At 37.0% G+C, this 22,579-nt stretch overlaps 1 protein-coding gene across 1 annotated transcript in view; it reads right to left on the bottom strand.

Moving 5' to 3' along the window:
• The window catches only part of DRC3 (dynein regulatory complex subunit 3), a 92,521-nt gene that overhangs the window by 5,900 nt on the left and 64,042 nt on the right, over positions 1-22,579 (bottom strand). The window contains exon 11 of the mRNA XM_044679929.1: positions 13,654-13,761. Coding sequence (XP_044535864.1) covers positions 13,654-13,761 — 108 coding nt within the window. The remainder of the gene's footprint in view (positions 1-13,653; positions 13,762-22,579) is intronic.

The raw sequence follows: 22,579 nt of genomic DNA, 5'->3' as shown, positions 1-22,579 counted from the left end.
GTAAAAACTAGAAACAAATTAAAACCTAAAGAAAGGGATACAAATCTAAATAACTGAGGTCCACTCTAGACTCAAAATCTACTGGTTTTTAAACAACACCATCCCACATAAAAAGGGAGAAGCCAATTAATTTACTTCAACAGAGAAAATAAATATTTAAGTAGTGTAAAATTGTTCAAAAGTTATTTATTATCTTATTCCATGGGTAGTCTTTATGTAGAATTTTCCATTTAAAGCACTAATAAAGTAGGATACCAAAACCTTTACTGCTCAAGGAATTTTTAGAGTGGGATATGTACATTACTGTTAATGGTAGCAAATCATGATATTATAATCCAATTAAATAGTTTTAAAAGTCAAGACAAGAAGGAGAGGAAGAAAAAGCAGGGAACTTAAGTGTCACACTGGAGGAGTTTTAGGATTAGAAAAGTACTATATAATAATCTGTATGTACAAGTGATAGGTATATAGATATATATGTTTACTTCTCTGCTCACTTGTCACTCTTAGGATTTAGAAATTTTTGTATTATTTATTATATTATTTGAACCTCACAAGTGACCTGTTGTCAGCTCTGTGATATCATTAGTTTGATGTATGCCTGATCTGGGAACTCTTTCCACCAACTCAAGTTGATTATAAATTAATAAGAGTTGGTCACGGCACAGAAAGATTCAGAGACAGACATCCAGTAAATATAGCAAGGTGAAATTACCCAGGGAATATTTAAAAGAATTCCAAAATGCAGCAATGATCACTAACACCAAAACATCACTCAGTTAACGCCTCTATCTAGACTAACAGCCTTTGGGCACTCTGAGCAAGAATGTAGAGGGGTGGAGAGGGGATGAGAAACAAAGGTTAGCAGCATTTCTATTAATATTGACTCAGTCATACGCAGCTGGCTCAGTGGATTGAGAGCCAGACCTAGAGACAGGAGGTCCTAGGTTCAAATCTGGCCTCAGACACTTCCTAGATGTGTGACCTTGGGCAAGTCACTTAACCTCACTGCCTAATCCTCACTGCTCTTCTGCCTTGGAACCAGTACTAAGTATTGTTTCTAAGATGAAAGATAAAGTTTAAAGTTAAAAAAAAAAAAGACTCAGAAAGTAAGTTTTTCTCCTATTGGAGTCACATCAAAAGAAAGCCATATCCCAGTATATCACTTTGAGAAGATGGGCACAGTTCCAGCCTAAGCACTATGTATAATCCCAGGAACCTCCAAAAGGCCTGAAGCCAGCTCAGCTTCTGGTAAGTAGATTACAAAAGAAAATGGAGAGGCATGTGTCTTGGGTAGATTCAGGCTCTTAAGGAGGCCTGAAAGTTAAGAGAATCACTATTATTCAATGGTTGTGAGGATAACTCTGAGTATGGCCCTCTCAAAAGAAACAGAAAAGTTTTGAAGAGAGGTGAATTTATGGAGAGAAGATATGAAATCTGTTTTGGACAACTTGAATCTCACAAGCCTCTATAGGAGATGGGCAGTAAGCAGATGACATTATATTATATCACAAAAGAAACATTAGGGCCCTATATTAGATTAGGAGCCATCTGTGTATAGATGACACTTAATATGGAAACAGATGAGATCAACAAAGGATAGATGGAGAGAACTAGAAGTAATGTCACTGAAGCTAAGAATAGAGAATAACCTAAAAGAAGGGGTCCTCTATATCAGTGGTGCCAAACTCAAATAGAAATGGGGGATCACTAACCTGCACAGGTCACATGCTCCACATACTAACACAGAAAATCTTAATTATCATTGTTTTATTATATTTTTTGTTAAATATTTCCCAAATATATTTTAATTCTAATATGATAGAAGACTACACTACAAAATAGGAATCACATACAAGGGATATAAAGTAATTTCATCTGTCTTCCTAGTCTAGGACACCAAGAACCCAACCCAAGTTAAAACTAGATGAACCAGCAATAAAGAAATTTCATTCCTAACCCCTAATACACTTACTCAACAGTGCCTCCCTTCCTGCTCCATGTTGCCAGTAAGGTGACATCAGCCAACTATACACTTGCAACACAATTCTATTGTATATCACAACCCTTTCTTTCTCCTACTAACGCCACCAAGGAGTCCAATCAGCAGAAGTTTGCTGAGGCTGCAATAGCAGCAAAGAACAGTAGTGGTCAGCCAGAGAACTGAGAAATAGGAGGAATTAGGGTAGGAGGTATGTGAGGGGCTGGGAACATTCCACTAAGCCTGAGAAAAAGAGCCCAGCATCCAGCTGGGACCTGTTCTCTATCCCCTCAGAAGTCATTTTAGGAAGAAGGAGGCTGGTGAATCACAAACATAGCAGGGGAGGAAGCCTTTGAAGATAGAGCCCCCCAGGGAACCTGCCATTGAAAGGGAAGGAGAAAGTGAGCAATAAGAGAAAATAAAGAAAAGAGGATGAAATTGCCAAAGATCTCAGGAGGAAGAAAACTCAATTAAAGATCTTGAACATAAACAAATAAACCACCAGGGAAACTATTAATAATAGAAGGGAAAATGGCCTCCAGATCAGGGAAAAGAGAACAGGCATTTGTGAATAAGTATTGCAAGACAAAGTAAAATGAATTAAGAGAGCATGGAACCACAGCAGGATGTTTCTGAATGGTTTAAAAGAGAAATAAGAATCATAAAAGCAAGATTTATGGCCTGCAAAGGAGAAATAAATGACAACAGACAAAAACTTGAATTTGTGGCAGCAAATTTAAAAAAAAAAAGGAGAATATAAATGATTAGAAATGCAAAGACAGGGAGATGAAAGACGAGGAAAAGAAATAATAAAAGAAACACTAAAAGAAAGCATGAGCTCCACTCAGGAAAACACATTGGATCTTGAAGACAGACGTGTAAGGACAACATAAGGTTTATAAGAGACTCCCAGAATGAGACAAATCAAAAAACCAGTACACTATACAAGAAAATTGCCCAGAACTTCAGAACATAGAAGACAAAGTACTGATCAAAAGAATCCACAGGAGAAAACTAGGTGGCTCAGGGACTGAGAGCCAGGCCAAGAGATGGAACGTCCTTGGTTCAAATTTGACCTCAGGTACTTCCTAGCTCTGTGACCCTAGGCAAGTCACATAACCCCCACCATTGCCTACCTTATTGCTTTTCTGCCTTGGAACCAATGCACAGTATTGATTCTATGAGGGAAGGGAAGGGTTTAAAAAAAAACACAAAGAATGTCTTCAGAAAAAATCCTATGCTGCAAACTCCAAGACACACAGTGTGGTTTAACTTCCCAGAGGAAGAGGAGAAGGAGGAAGAAGAGGAGAGGAAGAAAGGAAAATTCTTGGATCCCTTATCCATATCAGACTTGGGTGAAGTTCAGGATGAGGGAGTTTCTTTATCAGAACTACAAGCTGACAAACTAAGTCAGTAGGAGAATGACTCAAAACCCCTTCAGGTAGCAATCAAAAAGCTGCAAGTCTTATCTGCCTGACACTGGGTCAACAGTAGATAAACATAATTATCTGTTTTGCTTATGTGCTTCTCTTTCTACGGGCATTAGGATCATTTAGCTTATGTGACTCCATAATGGAGTCCTAACATTATAATAGGATGTCAAACTAAAAATCAAACAATATAAAAATGTCTAACTGTCATAGATATGAACAGTTCTCAAAAGAATGGCATGGATTAAGAACCACATGAAAAAATAAAAATGAAAAGAACTCGGAGGTTTCAACTCTCATTCTGCAAATGGGTACAGATAACAAAAAGATGAGAATATTGATGCTGGAGGGGGACGTGGGAAAATAGGTACACTGGTACATTGTTAGTAGAGCTGGGAATGAGTATAACCATTATAGAAAACAATTTGAAATTATGAAAATAAAGTGACAAATGTTTTAACCCACAGATTTCATTACTGAGCTTACACCTTAGTGAATCCATTAATAAGAAAAAAAGTCCCAATAAATATAAAAATAATTATAGTACCTTTTTTTGTGATAGCAAAAAATTTTAAACAAAGCCAATGTGCATCAATTGGGGAATGGCTAAACAAGTTATAATACATGAATGCAATGAAATATTACTGAATTATAATAACATCAACTGATGCAGAGTGAAGTAAGCAAAGCCAAGAAAATAGTATACCCATAACTAACCAAAGTGAATTTTGCAAAATTATTAGGAACTTTAGTAGCTCAAAAGGAGAGAGAGAAGAAAACACTCATTCTACCTCTTTGCAGAAGTCATACTGCACATATTTTCAGATTTTGGGGAGGGGGGGTAAGGGGACACGGACACATCAATTATGCTGCCTTTTCCCACTTCTTTTTCTCCCCCCCCCCTTAGATCTCAAAAAACTATTTGTTGGGGTCAACTAGCTGACTCAGTATATTGAAAGCCAGGCCTAGAGACAAGGAGGTTCTGGGTTCAAACTTGGCCTTAGACATTTCCTAACTCTGTGACCCTGGGCAAGTTACTTAACCCCTCACTACCTAGCCCCTACCATTCTTTTGCCTCCAAACTTCAGGATGCCAGGAACCAACTCCTTGCACAGCCAATAATCCAAGAGATATCAGGTAGGGAAAAATGCCTGCAAACTGTCTACACTATCCACTACCAAGGGTTGTTTTGAGAGATGTTGTTTTCCAGCTTCTCCAATCCCAAAGATCCCAAGAGTCACCATTGTCTGGACTTCTGCTCCAAACCCCTCTCATACCAGCAACGACAGTTTCACTCCTCCTCTAGTTGCATTCCAATACAGAATGCTCAAAGTTGACAGCCAAGCTCCTATAAATTTCTATTCTATTCCCTAAATTACTTCATTACAAAACCAATACACAGTATTGATAAGGGTATTAAAAGAAAAACCTATTTGTTATAATAGATGGTTCTCTAGGAAGTGAAGAGGGATATTGGTGGAAACTACAATTACATCAAAAACATACATCATAAAAAATTTTATTTTTTTAAAAATTAAAGAAAAGCCTTAATTACAAGGGATAAACAAGGCAGAAATGGAGATATATTCACAATAGCATATGTAAACAAAAGGTGTCAATAAAAATAATTTTTAGAAAAAAAATAATTCATAACCAATAGAAACAGCCAAAATAGATAATTCTTTTTAATGAAAACAAGGATATGGACCAATTAGTTTAAGATGTCATGGTCAAACAAAAACTAATTTGAGTTTGAATACAGACCAAAACATACTATATTTCACTTTCTTCTTTCTGTTGTTGTTCAAGATGTCTTCTTTATAAAATAGCTAATATGGAAAAATGTTTTATATGACTGCACATGTAATAGAGGTGGGTGGGAAGGGAAGATGGGAAGAAGAGGATTTGGAAATTTTAAAAAAATGTTTAATGAATGCTAAAAATCATTTTACATGTAATTGGGGGAAAATAAATTATTACTTTAAAAAAAGGATAGAAGATGGGTGTAAAGATGTAGAAGGGTTTTAAGAGAAAGAGAAGATGAATATCCTTGATTTTCTCAAATTAGAAAGTAAGAGAATGGGATAAATTAAATGACATGTATGAACTAGCACAAAAGTGTGATTTCTTCTATCAATGCTCATCATCATCAGCATAAGTAGAAATTGATCAGACTAGCATAATTATAAGACAATATATTTCTGCAAACCCATATTAGGTACATGTTACCCCGAGTCAAGAGTCCATCATTTCTCTATTTTAAGCCATGGTCCGGAATCAAAATTTTACTCTGAGACATTGCTTTAAACCAGCTCTTCATCTTTCCAAATTTGCCTCTCTTCTGACTTTCCTACCTTTAATTGGCATCTACTATACATTTAAGGTCTTCAGCTTCTCATCAAGATCTCTACAACTCCTACCAAGGCTTCTTTAAGTCTTTTTTGACAGGATTATCTGTCCTTATATAAATTAGCAAGGGTAGGTAGTGGTTGTCAGGTTTGGAAAACCTCAGCAGCCTCTCCATTAGGACCTTATAGGTAACTCAGCAGGTATATCTCTGCCCCACTGTTACTACTTTTAAGGGCTTGTAAAAATAATTATGAGGCAAGGACCATACAGAAATAAAGACTCTTAAAAGAAGACTGATATACCAGGCTACCAAGTTTATGAGCACTGATAGAAAAAACAAAATTCTGGAATCCATAATACTGTAAGTTGAAACTTTTTAAAATCCATTACAACTGTTTTTGATCATGCTGGTAACTTAGAGGGAAGATGCCATTGTTTTTTCTTGGCCACAAGAAAAGAAAATAATTTTAAAAGATTCTAATTATGAGTTTTTCCTGGCTACTATCCATTAAAAAGAATAATTTCTCACTTCTTAATGGCTTCTTTCTTTCTACTAAATTATAAGCTCCACAAGGGGTAAGATATCTTAATTATCTGTGCCTTCACTCCACACACCCACATCTTCAATGGCATAGCACAGAAGAATTTGCTCAGAATAGGTGTTTAAATAAGTAGGCTGCTAAAAGAATGAAATTCTTGTCTATACTGTGAGTTTTCTTCTCCATTTTAGATTTCTTGCCAAAATTTGCTTATCTTCCTGTTCTTAGTGGCAAAGGCAGGGCTGAACTTAACAGGAGTATTTCACTAGTAACTAATCCTAGGGTTGTTTGCTCATGTAAAGGCTATACTTAAATGGTTCTGTGATCACCATTTAAAAGTTCCCTCTCAGGATGCAAATCGGACTCCAACCATGGCTGCCCTGTGATGGAGGACTTCCTAGTTGTTTTTCTGACTCTGAAAGGGGATGAGCATTGCAGCTGCTCATCTGCTGTCTTTCTCCAGCGCATCTTCTCTTCCAATCACAAGACTGCTTAATGACATCTTTAATCCTATTCTTCAGATCTTCTCATGAGTTACATACTAGAACCTACACATACCTACCATGTACCTGTCCATGTGATGTTCACAGAAAAATGTTCCATATTTCATAGGCTGAATTTCACTTCTTGCCAGCTGCGTTATTGGAATTTGGGATTCTTTGGGGTTCATTAAGCTTTAATATTTAGATATATGATATAAACTTCCTGTGGACGTTTAGGGGACTTGGAAACTACATTTCCCATGATTCCTCTTACAACAGTAGGTGTGATTATGTAGACAGAGGTATAAGACTCCTGATGTGATTGGGAGACGTTCTCTTTCCTACGAAGCAGCCAGGTGGGCAGGAGGTAATGGTGGACAATTTGAATTAGATCTTAGCAGGCGCGTAGCCTTCTTAATTTACCAATATGGCTTTAAATAAACTATTAATACTTTTATCTATATCCACCTATATCAATATTATTTTTAACACAGCTCATCCTCCACTCAATCAAAGTAATCTTCCCTATAATTAGATCAGGTCTAACCATATCACACAAACAACCCCCTGACTCCAACCTCTATAAACTCCAACCCCTATGAACTCCAATAGCTCACAAACCTCCAAGATCAATTATAAAATTCAGTTTGGCCTTTAAAGCCCTTTCGACTGCCTCCCTACCTTCCCAGTCTTCTCATTCCCTACTCCATTCCATATATTCTGAGATCCAGAGACGCTGGTTTCCTGGCTGTTCCTCAAACACAACACTCTATCCCCAAATTTTCTGCCTTTTCCCTGGCCATCCTCCATGTTTGGAACTCTCTGCCTCTTGGCCTTCATGACTCCCTCTCCCTCTCCTTCTTTCTTCTTTAAAAAAAACCCCTTACCTTCCATTTTAGAATCAATACTATGTATTGGTTCCAAGGCAGAAAAGTGGTAAGGGCTAGGCAATGAGGGTCAAGTGACTTGCCCAGGGTCACAGAGCCGGGAAGTGTCTGAGGTCAGATTTAAACCCAGGACCTCCCGTCTCTAGGTTTGGCTCTCAATCCACTGACTCACCCGGCTCCTTTCATGACTGCCCCTTTCATGACTTCTTAAAACCTTAGCTTCTACAAGAAGCCTTTCCCAGTAGCCTATATAAGTTGCCATCCCTTTGAGGTAACTTTCCATTTATTCTTTTTCTCTACATATATGTGTGCACATATATAAAATATATATAAGTATCTTATCTTATATGTACATAGGGATTTGCATATTAACTCCTACATTAGAATGTGAGCTCTTTGAAGGTAGGGGCTGTATTTTACTTTCTTTTTCATCTAAACCTCAGCACATTGCCTGGCACATTGCAATGTACGTTGATGGACTCCTGACTTCTTTGGCTTCCTGCAAGACTCAGCTCAGATCCCACCTTTGTACATACCTAGTTATTTACCTAGACTGTATTATCATCTATATGCAGATTACTCCCAGATCTACACATCCTTCCCTATTTTTCCCTCCTGATCTTCGGTCTCAGAGTACCAATTGCTTATTACACATTTGAAAATATGATGCCCTACAGGCATCTCAAACTCTACATTATCTAAAACAGAATTATCTTTTCACCCAAACCCACTAGTCTTCAAATTTCCCTATTTGTAAAGTGGCTACTACTTTCCCCCTAATTACCTAGGTGCTTAGTCATTCCTGGATTCTCATTCTCCTTTACCTCATATAATCCTATCAATTATTAAGATTCCTTGATTCTATCTCTACAGTATCTCTTAAATCTGTCACCTCTCAACTCAGGCGGAGCTAATTCATTCCCTCAGCACATTTCACCTACATTAAGGTAATTGCCAATTAGATGACCTCCCTGCTTAAAGTCTCTCCTTTCTCCTGACCATTCCACATAAAGCAATCATAGGAATAGTCCAAAACCATAGGATTAATCATGTCACTATCCTGCTCAATAAACTCCAGGGGCTCCCTATTACCTCTAGGATAGAGGTTCTTATCCTGGAATCTATGAACTGGGATGAAAAAAAAATACATCTTTATTTTCACCAAACTCTAAATTAATTTTTATAAATCAATTATAAATATAGGCAACAAACCACAGTAGTATTACCATACCTGTAACTCTTATCAATAGAAATCAAAGATAGTATCATATATTTCATTTTTATAGATATCACAGATATCATTTATGCTCATCACCTCTTCAAAATTACCATAGTTATCAGACCTACTACTAGGTCTCATGTGATCACAGGTCTCTTTCTATAGAGGCTCATGTAAAGGAGTTAGCCGGGGCACTTCTATACCTAGTAATTGTTCAGTGAAACAAACTGTGAAGTGGTATGTTTTTATATTGGTGACCTGGACATCTATTTTGTCTTCCAGTATTCCCTAAGCAAATGTTTGTGAATAAATATGTTATGGAGGCAAGTTATTTTTATTTTGCAAAATCAGAAGTTGAAATGAAAATTCTTAACTTTCCATAAAGTGACATGGCCTTTTTTAACACATATAGGCCCATGGGTGACACATGTAGAATAGGCAAATTCAAACACATTTGATGGTTGAGGTAACTGCTGAAGTGTGGTATTTAAAGTAATTAATTACTGCTAACAGACTACACAGGGATAAAGATCATGCACCGAGAGATATGTTCTGCAGATAAGAGGCTCTTTACACTATTTTTCCTCTTTATTCTCCCTTTTTGTACAAAGTATGTTATGAAGTAAAGACATGTATACACATTATGTTATTGTACAATATTTTCATGTAACAATTCTACTCATTTAAAAACTAGCTTTGTGAGAAAACTGCAAACATTATTTCAAGGATACAACTCTAGACACAACAGTAGCAAAATTCCAAGAAGGACATAACTCCCAAGCTACTGCTATAATCCAGATTTCTATGAGGGGGTTTAAAAGCCATGAAAAGAATTAAAACTTTGGAAAAACTATAAGACTTGTTTTATTTTACTTACTTATAAAAAGTTCTTGAATAGTCACAAATTGTTTATTTCTATGCAGATTTATCAAATCCCTGAAAAGTTATACAAAAATACTGAGTTTTAAAAAAACTCAACTGAATCAAGTATTTTATTTTAGCTTTATATTTTTTGCAGACCTAATTTAAGTTGAAATGTCAAAGAAAAGTGTTTAGACTGCGTTATATGGCTAATGATAATAATACCTAAGCTTTATTTATCCCTACACTATGTACCAGCAGATTCTGTGCTAAGTTTTTTATAAATATAATCTCATTTGATTCTCACAAATACTCTAGAAGGTAGGTGCTATTATAATACCCATTTTATGGTTGAGGAAACTTGAGGCAAACAGTTTAAGTGACTTGTCCAGGATTACATAGCTAAGAAGTGTCTGAGGTAGCACTTGAACTCTGGTCATCCTAGCTCTAGAAAAGTGCTTTATACATTGTGCCACCAAACAGCCTAGTTTCACTATTAAAATAACAGATTAAGAACACCCTAATGCAAATATCAATAATATGGAAATTGGTCTTGATCCACATGTAAAACCCAGTGGAATTGTGGAAGGGGGTGGGAGGATGGGAGGGATAGAACATGAATCCTATAACCATGGAGAAATGTTATAAATTAATAAATTAAGTAGAGACTCCTAAAAAAACAAAATAATGGATTAATGAGACATAAAAGCCACAGGGTTTTTCTTTGGGGGAGGATGTGTGTGTGTGTGTGTGTGTGTGTGTGTGTGTGTGTGTGTGTGTGTGTAGAAAAATCCTTGGGATAAAGAGTATAAAAACCAGGAAAACTGACATGTGTGTATTCTGAAAATGCATATAAAGATGAGTTCTTTTTATGCAAAGAAAACTCAATGTCCCCAAAGCTGAAACACTTTCCAAACTTGGATTTGCCACTTCACAGAACCTTTTCTTGAAGCATCTCATAAAGCTTTTTACTGAACTGCTCAGCAAAAGAAGTCCCAAGCTCCTGGAAAGATTTTAGTAAAGTCATCTGTACTGGCAATAGTCAAAATGGTTTGTGTTCTGAAACAGAAGAAAATCTGAAAGCTATTTCACTGTGAAATGATGATACATTCTAGAATCATGGACATTTTGAAGCAGGTCACCAAGGAATAGGCTAACTTACCATCCCTCTCCAATATACCACTGGGTGAAGCAACAGACATCTTTCAGTGTAACTAGCTCCTTGTTTTTGTTTGCTTACATGCACACTGACACCATCAAAGAAGAATTCTTACTTTTGAAGTCCCTTATGAATACTAGAAAGGCTGTCAGCTTTTGGAAACAGTCAAATATTTTTGCCAAACGAAACTTTGGAAAGTAAACCTTCACAATCTTTGCACAGATAAAGCTCCTGTAATACTTGGTAATACATCAGGAATTGCTGTTTTGGAGAAAAAAGACACTCTTCCTATGATCACAGATATGCAGGAGCAACAAAGACTCTTCCAAAAACCCTAAAAGAATTTGTCAACAGTCACAAGTCACCAACTTTATCAGAAGCAGGTGTTTAAAATATCACATCTTTGAAAATTTTTGTCAAGAAATGGGAACAAAATATGAAATGTTTCTTTAACACAGAGAAGTTTACTGGCTTTTAAGAAGACAAGTCTAGAAGTGCCGGAATGAATTAAGGGCACAACTTTCACTTTTTCCTCAAAGAAAATAGAAAACCCATTCTTGGAGCATTTTGAAAGAAAAGACTTTATTCACTGGTTAGCTTACCTGGCAGACATATTTAGCTACATTAATATGCCAAATCTTTCAATTCAAGGGCCTGAAGTCCCCAATATGAATGATAATGACAAATGTCTTGGCTAAACTGCCAGAACAGGAGATGATGATAGAAGCTGACATTCTTGCAAACTTTCAAAAGCCTAAAGAAGTGCTAAGACTGCTTGCTTTAAGATACAAAATCATGCCATTTCTTTGAAAAGAGAAATCTGAAAACAAATGGAAACATTCAAGAACTCTTTCAAAAGTTACTTCTATTTAGATGAAGTTGAACCATAATATGACAATCCTTTGATATAAATTGCACTGCGGATGATGATCTAGCCAAAGATAAACTCACTAATTTTAGTACCAAAAACTTAAAGACAATTTATTCTATTTGAGTTTAACTCAAAATTTCTTAGAAATACTAATGTTCACTGAAAGAAGCCTATGCTCACACCTTGTAAAGTGAACTACAGAGGGACAGCTAGGAGACTCAAGGAACAGAGAGCCAGGGCTGGAGATGGGAAGTCCCTGGTTTGTTAAAATGTGACCTCAGACTTCAGACTAGCTGTCACAGTGACAGTCGATTAATCCCAAATGCCTAGCTCAGTGATGGTGAGCCTTTTAGAGACAGAGTGCCATGCCTTGCCCTGCCCTTTCCCCTTCACAGGGGAGGGAAGAAGCACTCCCATTGGTTTGCTGGCTGGAAGGATGCGGGATGTGAGCAGCTCTGCCCAGGTCCCTCTGCCTTTCTAGTAATGAACTCTGGGGGGTAGGGGGAGGGAGGGGACACGTGCCCACAGAGAGCTCTCTGTGTGCCACATTTGACACTTGTGCCATAGGTTTGCCATCACTAGCCTAGCTCTTATCACTCTTCTGCCTTGGAACTGATAACTTAGTACCAATTCTAAGAGAGAAGATAAGGGTTTTAAAATAAAATAAAGTAAGCTTTGGAAGATTTAATTCCATTTATAACAATATATCTTTTGTGGATCAAGATTTTCAATGTTTTTAACCACCATAACCGTAAAAAAAAGTTATTAGATATCCAACAAGGCCTCTGTGTTGCCTGGTTAAAGATCATTCAATATCTTTTAAGCAACACCCTTCACAATGATATGTGTTTAAAAAAATTTTTTGTCTATATATTATTATTTAGTGCATAAGTATAATATAGTATTAGAATTTTAATACCTACATTTTAATATAATTTGTTTTCTTTATAATCCCTTATATTTTATTTTATGTATTTAAAAATAGTCTTCTGAGAAGGATTCTAGATGACACAAAAAAGATTAAGAATCCATTCTAGGATCAAATACAATATCCTTTGTTTTAGCACTTAAAATTCCTTTATTTCCTTTAAAACTCTACATTCATATATATATGTTTTTAAAAATGAATACTGTAAATGTATAGTGATTTGGGCCTAGAGATGAATGAGAGAAAAAGAGTGGACTGGAGTACCTGTGGAAAACTGCAAAATTCTTTCAAAATTTCCCTGGTTGGAAGGGGAAGGCTCATCTTCTTAAAACCAGTATTCTTCTGGTAATGTTACAACTGGCTTATGAGTCATGAAACATTCTTCAAAGAAATGTAATTGAGGTTCACTCAAAGACAACATAGAACACAGATGTAAACAGGCTACAACATATATGAATAAGAAATTAATTCCACAGAAGAAGTGGTATAAAAGATATCATCAAAGAAATTTACAAGTGAAAAAGATGCTACTGCTGTTCATGTTGAGGGAACAAAGATTGGAAAGCCCTGTGTGCTTCCTTGGTATCCTTGGCTTGAGACATCAGGAAAACTCAAGAATGTTCACCCAAAATACGGGGTAGCCCCTTAGTGGCAAATATATGAAGATTACCACAAGCTGGTCGATTGTAGATGGGTTATAATATATTGCTGAAAGAAATACATTAATAAGTTCACCATTTGAGTATACTGGAACAAATACTCATTTTGCTCACAGTTTTAACTTCTGATAAGAAAGCAAGCATGATGACCAATTAGAGACATATCTTCTTTTCCCTTTTGGGCTAGAGATTTTAAACAAACTAAAAAGATCTTAAATCTCTAAATTACCTTTAGTTACCAAATTGTCATCAGAAGAGGCAAAATGGATCATTCAAGGAGTTACTCACCCAGTGTTTACGATCTACATCCTCATCTGCATCCCACTTCCGGGTTAAGAAAGGATGCTTTTTGCTGATTATTTCCCCTTCAAAGAAGGTAGTAAGAGTTGGGTATTCCTAAAGCAAAATAAAATATTTTTTTTAACTCTTAGCAAAAACTCTTTTTTATTCTAATAACTGGATAAAAGTTTAAGGCTGCTAGGCAGTGATCCAAATTCAAGAGTTAAAACCTACAGAATGGGAACAAATATATGCTAACAGTAGAGACAATAGACACTATTTTATTCATGTTGCTCACCAAAAATAAAGAGGGTCTTCTGTGTGTGACATTTATAAGTCTGATGCCAAAATATTTCTGTCTCAGGAGTTTTTATAGCACCTTGGTAAGCAGATGACAACTTCGTGGATCTTGTTTTTTTATTTTTTTTTTCACAATAGTTCCAAACCAAAACAACTAAAGTTAGGTGGTTCCAAACTAAATGTTTAAGAATTAAAGCAAATGACAAGGACAGTTTTTACTTTATATATGCTTAAACAAAAAAAGCAAGTAATAAAGATTCATGGTTTTATAAATAAGCCTCATCATCTGCTTTATTTTATATATGACATGCTCATTTTATTTGGTGCCTGTTGAGATCAGAGTAATTCTGAACTTGAGAGATAATAAAATGGACAGTCATATACAAAACAGAGCAAATTACATGAATGAGGTATGTGTATGTACATACACACACACACTCTCACACAGAGTCAGACCTGTAACAACATTCCTGGTAAAGAAACACCCTTTTCCAAAGTAGTAAATTATTTTCGGTCAGTGAATTGCTTAGGGCACTAAGAGACTGGTCCAGGTCAGGGTCATACTGCCAGGATATGTCCAAAGACACTTGAGCCCAAAACTTCCAAACTCCATTTCCCTCACCCACTTCCCATCCCATCCCACTCCCTACCCTCATATCAATACGGCCACTTTTTTTCCTTTAAATTTTCCATAAGCCCTTTCTTATGTTACTTCCAACAGTATTCATAGTCAATGACATTAAAAAAAAATCCTTACCTTCTGTCTTAATAACAATTCTTAAGACAAAAGGGCAAGAGCTCCGAAACTGGGGTTAAGTGACTTGCCCAGGATATCACAGCTAAGAAGTATCAAGGTCAAATTTGAATCTAGTTCTCCCAGCACTCTATCCACTGTGCCACCTAGTTGTCCCTAATGATATTATTTTTTAAAGGTGTGATTGTATTCATATTAGTTTCTTCCCATGTCCCCCATACCCCCAACAAAATATCCCATTGTAACAAAGAAAAAGGGTTTTCAATTATATTTTGTTTTTACCACTTTTCCCCTATAAAATGCTTCATTCAGTTTAGCATCTCTCTTCCTCCTCAGTTTTCAGTGCAATATACTTATACACACAATAGTTTCTTTTCCCCAACAAAATGGAAGCTCTAGGAGGGCAGGGACAGCTTTTACTTGTCTTTCTTTACCCAGGGCTTAGTAAAACAATAGATATTTAATGTTTGTTGACCTGAATATACCATGCCAGGTGACAAAGAATCAGGCACATATAATCCTGAAAGCTTCATTAAAATAAGAATGCCCCCACACGGTTCAAAATTTATTGGAAAAACACCTATGTATAGAAAAATTGCTATTTTTTAGAAAGAAAGCTCCAAAATATTATGAACCTATTGATTCAATTGCTCCCACTTTCTCCAAAGCCAATGGATATCTTACTTATTTACATATAAAGATGCAACAATTAAATGAATAGCCTAACTTGTATTAAAGTTTTTTGTGGTCCCTACTAGATTATAAACTCCTTGGAGTTAGACACTATTTTATTATTCCTGTTTATCTCTTCCTCAACAATAAGCACAGTGTAGGGTACATAGTTCCTCTACTTAATAGTGAACAAATGTAAAAAAGGGAAAATTTCCCAAGCAGAGACTTGTATGCTTAACTTTTTTCACAAGCCACAGATTACATTTAACAAGATATGAAAAAAGCCTACCTACAAATTACATTGGGAAGGACTATTAAGGTAAAAATCTATAAAACTAGCAGCAGTAGCTTCTAAAGGGTGACAGAACTGAAAGTTAAGGCAAATAAGGTCAAAACATGTAATGAACATTAGGAAGAGCAGCAAAAGGTATTAGAAAGAACAATGTATTTGTGGCCCAAAAGATTTTGATTCAAATCTTAGAATCTACTTTACTACTCTATCACTTTGCTAGTCTCTTCACATCTCTAGACCTTGCTTCCTTATTCTAAAATGAAAAAGTTGGACTAGAACTCTGAAGACCTTTCCAACTCTAAAACCTTAAAATCACGTGCTTATAAATGGGTCAGAAGACCAGTTTCTGCTAATGATTTCTCAGCATGGCAAAATCCTGATTAAATTTAACTTTTTTTTCCCCTAAATAAAGGCAGTCAGCTGAATTTCTACTGAAATAATTTTTATAGTTCATATTGTTTTAGAACTAAGAGGACCTTAGAAATCTCTAGGAGTAAATCCAATCCTCTCATTTTACAGATGGGGAAACCAGGGCCCAGAAAGAATAAAGTGACTTGCTATCACATCTGTTTCTAGCTAGCTATTTTTATTTACCAATTTATATGACAAGAAATTGGTGAGGTCAATGAGAGGATGAATTCTTTTTTTTTTTTAACCCTTACTTTCCATCTTGGAATCAATATTGTATATTGCTTTCAAGGCATTAGAGAGGTAAGGCCTAGGCAAATTAGGGTTAAGTGACTTGCCCAGGGTTTCAGAGCTAGGAAGTATCTGAGGTCACATTTGAACCCAGGGTCTCCTGTCTCTAAGCCTGGCTCTCAATCCCCAGAGCCACCTAGCTGCCCCCAAGTTCTTTTTTTAATTAAATAGCCTACGCATGGGTCTTGCAGAATTTTTTCTTCATATAATACTAAAAAAAAAAAAATCAGTATTCACTAAGAACATGTATAATTATCTTACTTTAGACAGTCTTTTCCAACAATCATACATGCTTTTTTTTTTTTTTTTTTTTTTTAAATTTTAAACCCTTAACTTCTGTGTATTGACTTATAGGTGGAAGAGTGGTAAGGGTAGGCAACGGGGGTCAAGTGACTTGCCCAGGGTCACACAGCTGGGAAGTGTCTGAGCTGGATTTGAACCTAGGACCTCCCGTCTCTAGGCCTGGCTCTCAATCCACTGAGCTACCCAGCTGCCCCCTCATACATGCTTTTTAACAAAACCAATATCTTAAAAAACTTTCTGATATTTAAATACAAAAATGAATTATGATTTTCTTTCTTACTTCATTCACTTAAATACATGCTGACTAGGTACTATGTATGTAGCATACTGCTGAGTACTGGGGGGGTAGGGGTGGGATTACAGGACATTGTAATTAATGTCAATGGTGAGATAAAACAGACAAATTAAGAGCTCAATAGATGAATATTCAAGGCTTAATGAATCTTAGTGAGTAAGGTCATTGTGGCACCTAATATTTGGTATAATCTTGCCCTCAAGAATGAGAATGAAGTGTTTAAAAAATGAGATGTTATTTCCTCAGTATGAAGTGTTCCAGGTGAGGACCTTCCTCAACAAATACAGGTTTATACCAGCTCTAAAATTTAAGAGAGTAGCTAGGGAGTAAGAGGTTATGGACCTTGTACAAGGAACAAGCAGCCAGTATGTGACAGCCACAGGGATTGAATCCAGGTCTTGCTGTCTCCAAGGCTGGTGCCCTGTCCACTATACCATACTACCTCACTCATTTCAATCTTTGGGCCAAGTGCCTATCACCCTTTTGCTGCCCTCTGCCAAGGGGCTCCTTAGATTTGCTTAGCAACCAGGTTAAAGCACAATTTTTTCCAAAGTCTAAAATAATATGCAAACCTGAGAATATAAAATGCCAGCAATGTCTTACTCTCTGTGTGTTAAGGAACTACAGATACTTACAAATAAGGTATTTGGGTATTCTTAGCCTAATCTAATTAATATACAACCCAGAGTTTCAACAGTAATTCCCAACAAGCAAGTTTCAAGTTGCTTTGCTGCACAACTAAATATGGCTTCTTGGTAAAGATGAAAATGTTCAACAATAAAGATATACAATGGTTCGTTTTTCCTTAGCAGTAAATGTGTATATGTGTGTTAAATAAAGACATGTCTTTTGGTCAATTCCTATCACTCTCAACTAACTTACAGTAACTGTTCATTTTTATGAATTAGTCATAAGCATATGCGATTTTGTGCTTGTAAACTGCTGTTATAATTTCTGAACTATATTTCTTAATAAGGTCAATGTAAGAACCTGAGGATATCTAATGTGGAATAAAGAAGACTAACAGGTATAGGATAGATATCTTCAATTATCAGAAGAAGGATTAGACATGTTCTTCAATACTTGGCCTCAGGAGGCAGAGTTAGGACTAGATGATGAAAAAAATAATTCACCTTGACATAAAGAAAAACTTCCCAACAATCAGGGACATCTCAAAATGGAATGGACTGATAGCTTGAGTGAATAAAGGGTTCCTCAACACTGTAAGGGACAGCTAGGTAGCACAATAGATAGAATTGCTGACCCTGGGCTCAAGAAAACCCATTGTCCTGAATTAAAATCCAGCCTTAAGACACTTAAACTAATTTTGTGCCCCTAGCTAAATTATTTTCCTGTTCGCCTCACTTTCCTGTGTAATTAGGATTTGCTCCCCAGAACTCTAAATCCCAGCTTCCCATGTTCCCTCTCATGTTACATGCTAACGTAGGGGAAATAAGTTTTATGTAGCTCTGCCCTCCTCCCCCCTTCCTGTGATTTCAGCTATGGAAGCTGGCTTTGGGCCAGGCAGGAAAACTTACTCACATGGTATTATTTTTGTTAATTAGGTTTTTATACTTCTATTTTCTTTTTATTCCTTCTACTTCAAGTGATTATTAATAAACTTTATAAAATATAATACTTGGAATTATTGGATATTGATTTAAATCTTACACTCCTCATATGTCAAATGAACTGGAAAAGGAAATGGCAAACCACTCCAGTAGCTCTGCCCCAAATGGGATCACGAGACAGAAACAATTGAACAACATCAGCAAAAATCTAGATTAAGTAAGATTTTATGAATTTGATGTTTACTTCTCATATTTTTTCCATTTTATAGCCACTTCTTTAAACTAAACCTGGAGAAAATGAAATATATTAGCTTCTTTGCTTATCTGGCAGCGATTGTCATTTACCTGGAAAAACTAGACAAAAGTTGGTAGGAATCTGGAAGGCAGAATTCAGTCATTTAGTGATATAGATCCTGGATCATTACAAATAAGAGTTTTATTTATACCTGAAAGGAAGCTTTCCCAATACAAAGATAATTCAGTAGAGAAACAATACTGAATTATGATTTCAGAAACCTGGGTTCTAGCCCTAGTTCTACGTGATGCAATGGGGATCTTGGGCAAAATCACCTCTAAGGATTCATTTGGCTTTAACTTTCTATGGTTCTAATTCCTACTTCAAAGGGGAAGTGTATATAGAAAGAGCAGATAGAATTTGGAGATTAGGCCCTGTCATAAGGTGAAATTCTGCTTCAATCAGAAGATATGGGGGGAAAAGGTACTGGCTTTTGAACACTTTTCTTAAAACCCTTACCTTCTATCTTAGAATTGATAGTATAAAGAAGAGTGGTATGGGCTAGCCCAGTGATGGGCAAACTTTTTAAAGAGGGGGCCAAAGGAAAGGAAATGCTCCTCTGTCAGTCTGTTTCTAAGGCAACTTTTTTGAAGTTTCATTGTACTGTATCCTACTCATTGTATTCATCAGATTAGGAATAATGTCCTGGATAGAACATTTCAGGGGGCCACATCTGGCCCGCAGTAGTTTGCCCATCATTGGGCTAGGCAACTGAGGTTAAGTGACTTGCCCAAGTCACACAGGTAGGAAGTGGCTGTGGCCACATTTAAACTCAGATTCTCCTGATTCTGGGCTTAGCACTATTTCCACTGTGCTACCTAACTGTCCCTTAGGCAACTTTTGAGACAGAGAAGAGGTCATCATTTTGTGACCAATGATTAATTAATCCCTTAACAAAATTATCATGATCATCAAGGACTGTCCATACCTTAAGCTGGTCTCTTCAGGTAATGTAACCAAGTGTCAAACGAAGTGGTACTTTCCAAAGACATGAAAAACTAGTAAGGGTGAACAGGTCTCCAATATTCTCTTATAGAAATGGATGGCACACCCTAGTCCTTCTTCACATTATGTCTCCCTTTTCTTCCAATACCTTACTGGTTTTAGGACCTCCTAGAATCTGCTATATATATATATCAAACTTGGCTAATTTAATTCAGTAAGAATGTTTTGATAAGACACTACAGGACAATCCATTATAATGCAGGATTATAATGTTGGATTTTTAACATCATTCTTACTTCCCATAGGGTCTTTCCAGTCTTTTTTGCTTGTTTATTGGCTCTAAATATGAATCTTTTTAACACATGGTTTTAGACTTTCAGATTTTGTATCTCAAATTCTGTCAGTTTGCCTATAAAGTTATAATGTATCAGTTTTTCTAGCCTCAGTTTTCAAGAGGCAGAATGGCATAGCAGATAAGAGAAATGGCCTTGAAGCCAGAAGACCTGAGTTCAAGACCTGCCTCATTATACACAATCTAAGAATGGTCCTGGGCAAGTAACTTAACCTTCTCAATGCTCTAAGCCAGTGATGGTGAACCTTTTAGAGACCACATGCCATGCCCCACCTTCTTTACTCTAGACAGGGGTAAAGAAGGAAGGGAGTGGGCAGCGCGATGGAGAGGAGGAGAAGAGCAGCTCCATCAGAGTCCCTCTGCCTTTCTAGAAACTAACTCTACTGGGGACAGCTCATGTGCCCACAGAGAGGTCTCTGCATGTATCTTTGGCACATATGGTATAGGTTTGCCATCATGGCTCTAAGCAATCTCAGACTGGGTTGGTCTCAGTACCCCCTTACTCTCATGAAAATTACTAAGGACCTCCCAACCATCTCTTATCCCAGCAAGTTTATTCTTATGTGTATTGATATTTATTATGTTCGAAATTAAAATATCTTAGTATTATTATGAAAACAGTTTTGACCTGGTAGACTCCTTGAAAGGGTCTAGGAATTCCCAGCATCCTAGGACCATACTTTGAGAAATTTGTCTTAAACTATAAGTTGCAAAGAAGGTGCCACAGGGAGTTTCCTTACCTGGTTTCCTTGTATTATACTTTACTTTTTAGAAGGTAGCTTCCCACCGCCAACTTTCTAACTGGCATTCTGCAAAGGTTACCATTTATCTTTTAACTGGTACATCTGATGGTCTTTTCTCAGTCCTTTCTCCTTGACTGGTTTAAATTTTTTGATACTATAAATTATTCCTTATTCCTGGAAATGTTCTCATTTTCCTTATCAGTCAAGCATTTGTTAAGCACCTACTATGTGTAAGGCACCAAGGATACAAGGACAAGGAATCAAACAATCTCTGCTTGCAAGGAGCTAACTTCTTATAGAGGTCTTTGAGACCTCTTTTTCCCGTATGATCATTCCTTTCTCATCTCCTCTACCTAAAATGTGCCAATGTGGCCTCGTCTTCACTCCTCCGAAATTATCTTCCTTCAAGACTATGGCAGAAGTAAAATTAACTACTTATCTAGTTGAAACTCAAGGCAATAAAACCAAAAACTTCCTGCCACATAGGTCAGTCTTTCACTAAAAACACAATGAAACCAACCTCAGGACCTCATCACATAGGAAGCCCTTTTCATGCTTGATGTAAATTAGCAAACTCATTCATCAGGTATACCACCATGGCAAATGAAGAGGCAAGGTGAGGTACATCTAAATGAGTCAACACTGTATCTCTGATGAAGAGCCTTTTCATGTTATTACTGAGTAAGCTTTTGTTATTAAATGTATGCATTCTGTCTTATTCTAAGCCATACCCACCAGGCAGGTCTGGAAGGAGCCTGACCCAAAACATTTAGTGGAGTTTAGAATGATCTCTTGGCTAACCTGAGAGTTGAAATGAGGGAAGAGTGATTCAGAGGGAGAGGAGGATAAGAGAAGGGTGCCTGGATGGTCTCATACAGGAGTTTGGTAACTTGTACTGCCACATTTTTGGATGATAAGTATGAATTTACTTAGAAAAAGTGGGGCAATAGCCAGTATCTCAACAGGGGCCACTAAAGGGACACAGATTTGGCTGGTGGGTCAGGGTACACTGAGTTAGTAGAGGAACAGGCCAAGAATTAAAGACTCAGGCCACAGGACAGGTTGCACACAAAAAGTGACCCCTCTCTTAGTTTGTATGAATCTATGTCCTGGTCAGGATGAAGGAATATGTGGCAAGTGGCTAGAACTTGGATGTTCCTGGCAATGTTCCTGCTCATCAATGCTGCTTTAAATCAGGAGATACCCTGTAAACTGGGCTGAAATCACCCTTTCCCCATCATCTCCCTCCACCTTGGATCAGAGAATTAAGATCTGGGGCATGGTCCTTCCAAAAGGGTGAGTAGTTGAAGCCTGGTTTTCTAGCCTTGTTTCCTTTGGAGGGTTGCTCTCTCTCCGATGTCCTGTCCTCCAAATGCTATCTATGTCTTCCTCCACTCCCAAGGCTAAGGTTGTCCAGTGATTAATAATTAATAGCTTTAAGAGTATTTAATAAGTGGGAAGTCTCTTAGAAGATGCTTAGGGGGCAGTTAAATAGCACAATGCCAGGCCTCAAGTTGGGAGGACCTGGGTTCAGACACTTCCCAGCTGTGAGAGACCTTAAGCAAGTCACTTAACCCTGATTGCCTAGTCCTTGCTACTCTTCTGTTTAGAACTGATACTAAGCAGGAAGGTAAGGGCTTAAAAAAAAGCCCTTAGGATATTGCCTCCAAGGGGTGGAATGTGATAGGTGCAACCATTACTACCAATTATGTTT

Source organism: Gracilinanus agilis, chromosome 1 (assembly GCF_016433145.1).
Source record: "Gracilinanus agilis isolate LMUSP501 chromosome 1, AgileGrace, whole genome shotgun sequence".
NCBI classification, from domain to species: domain Eukaryota; kingdom Metazoa; phylum Chordata; class Mammalia; order Didelphimorphia; family Didelphidae; genus Gracilinanus; species Gracilinanus agilis.
This window is presented reverse-complemented; position numbering and strand designations above follow the sequence as displayed.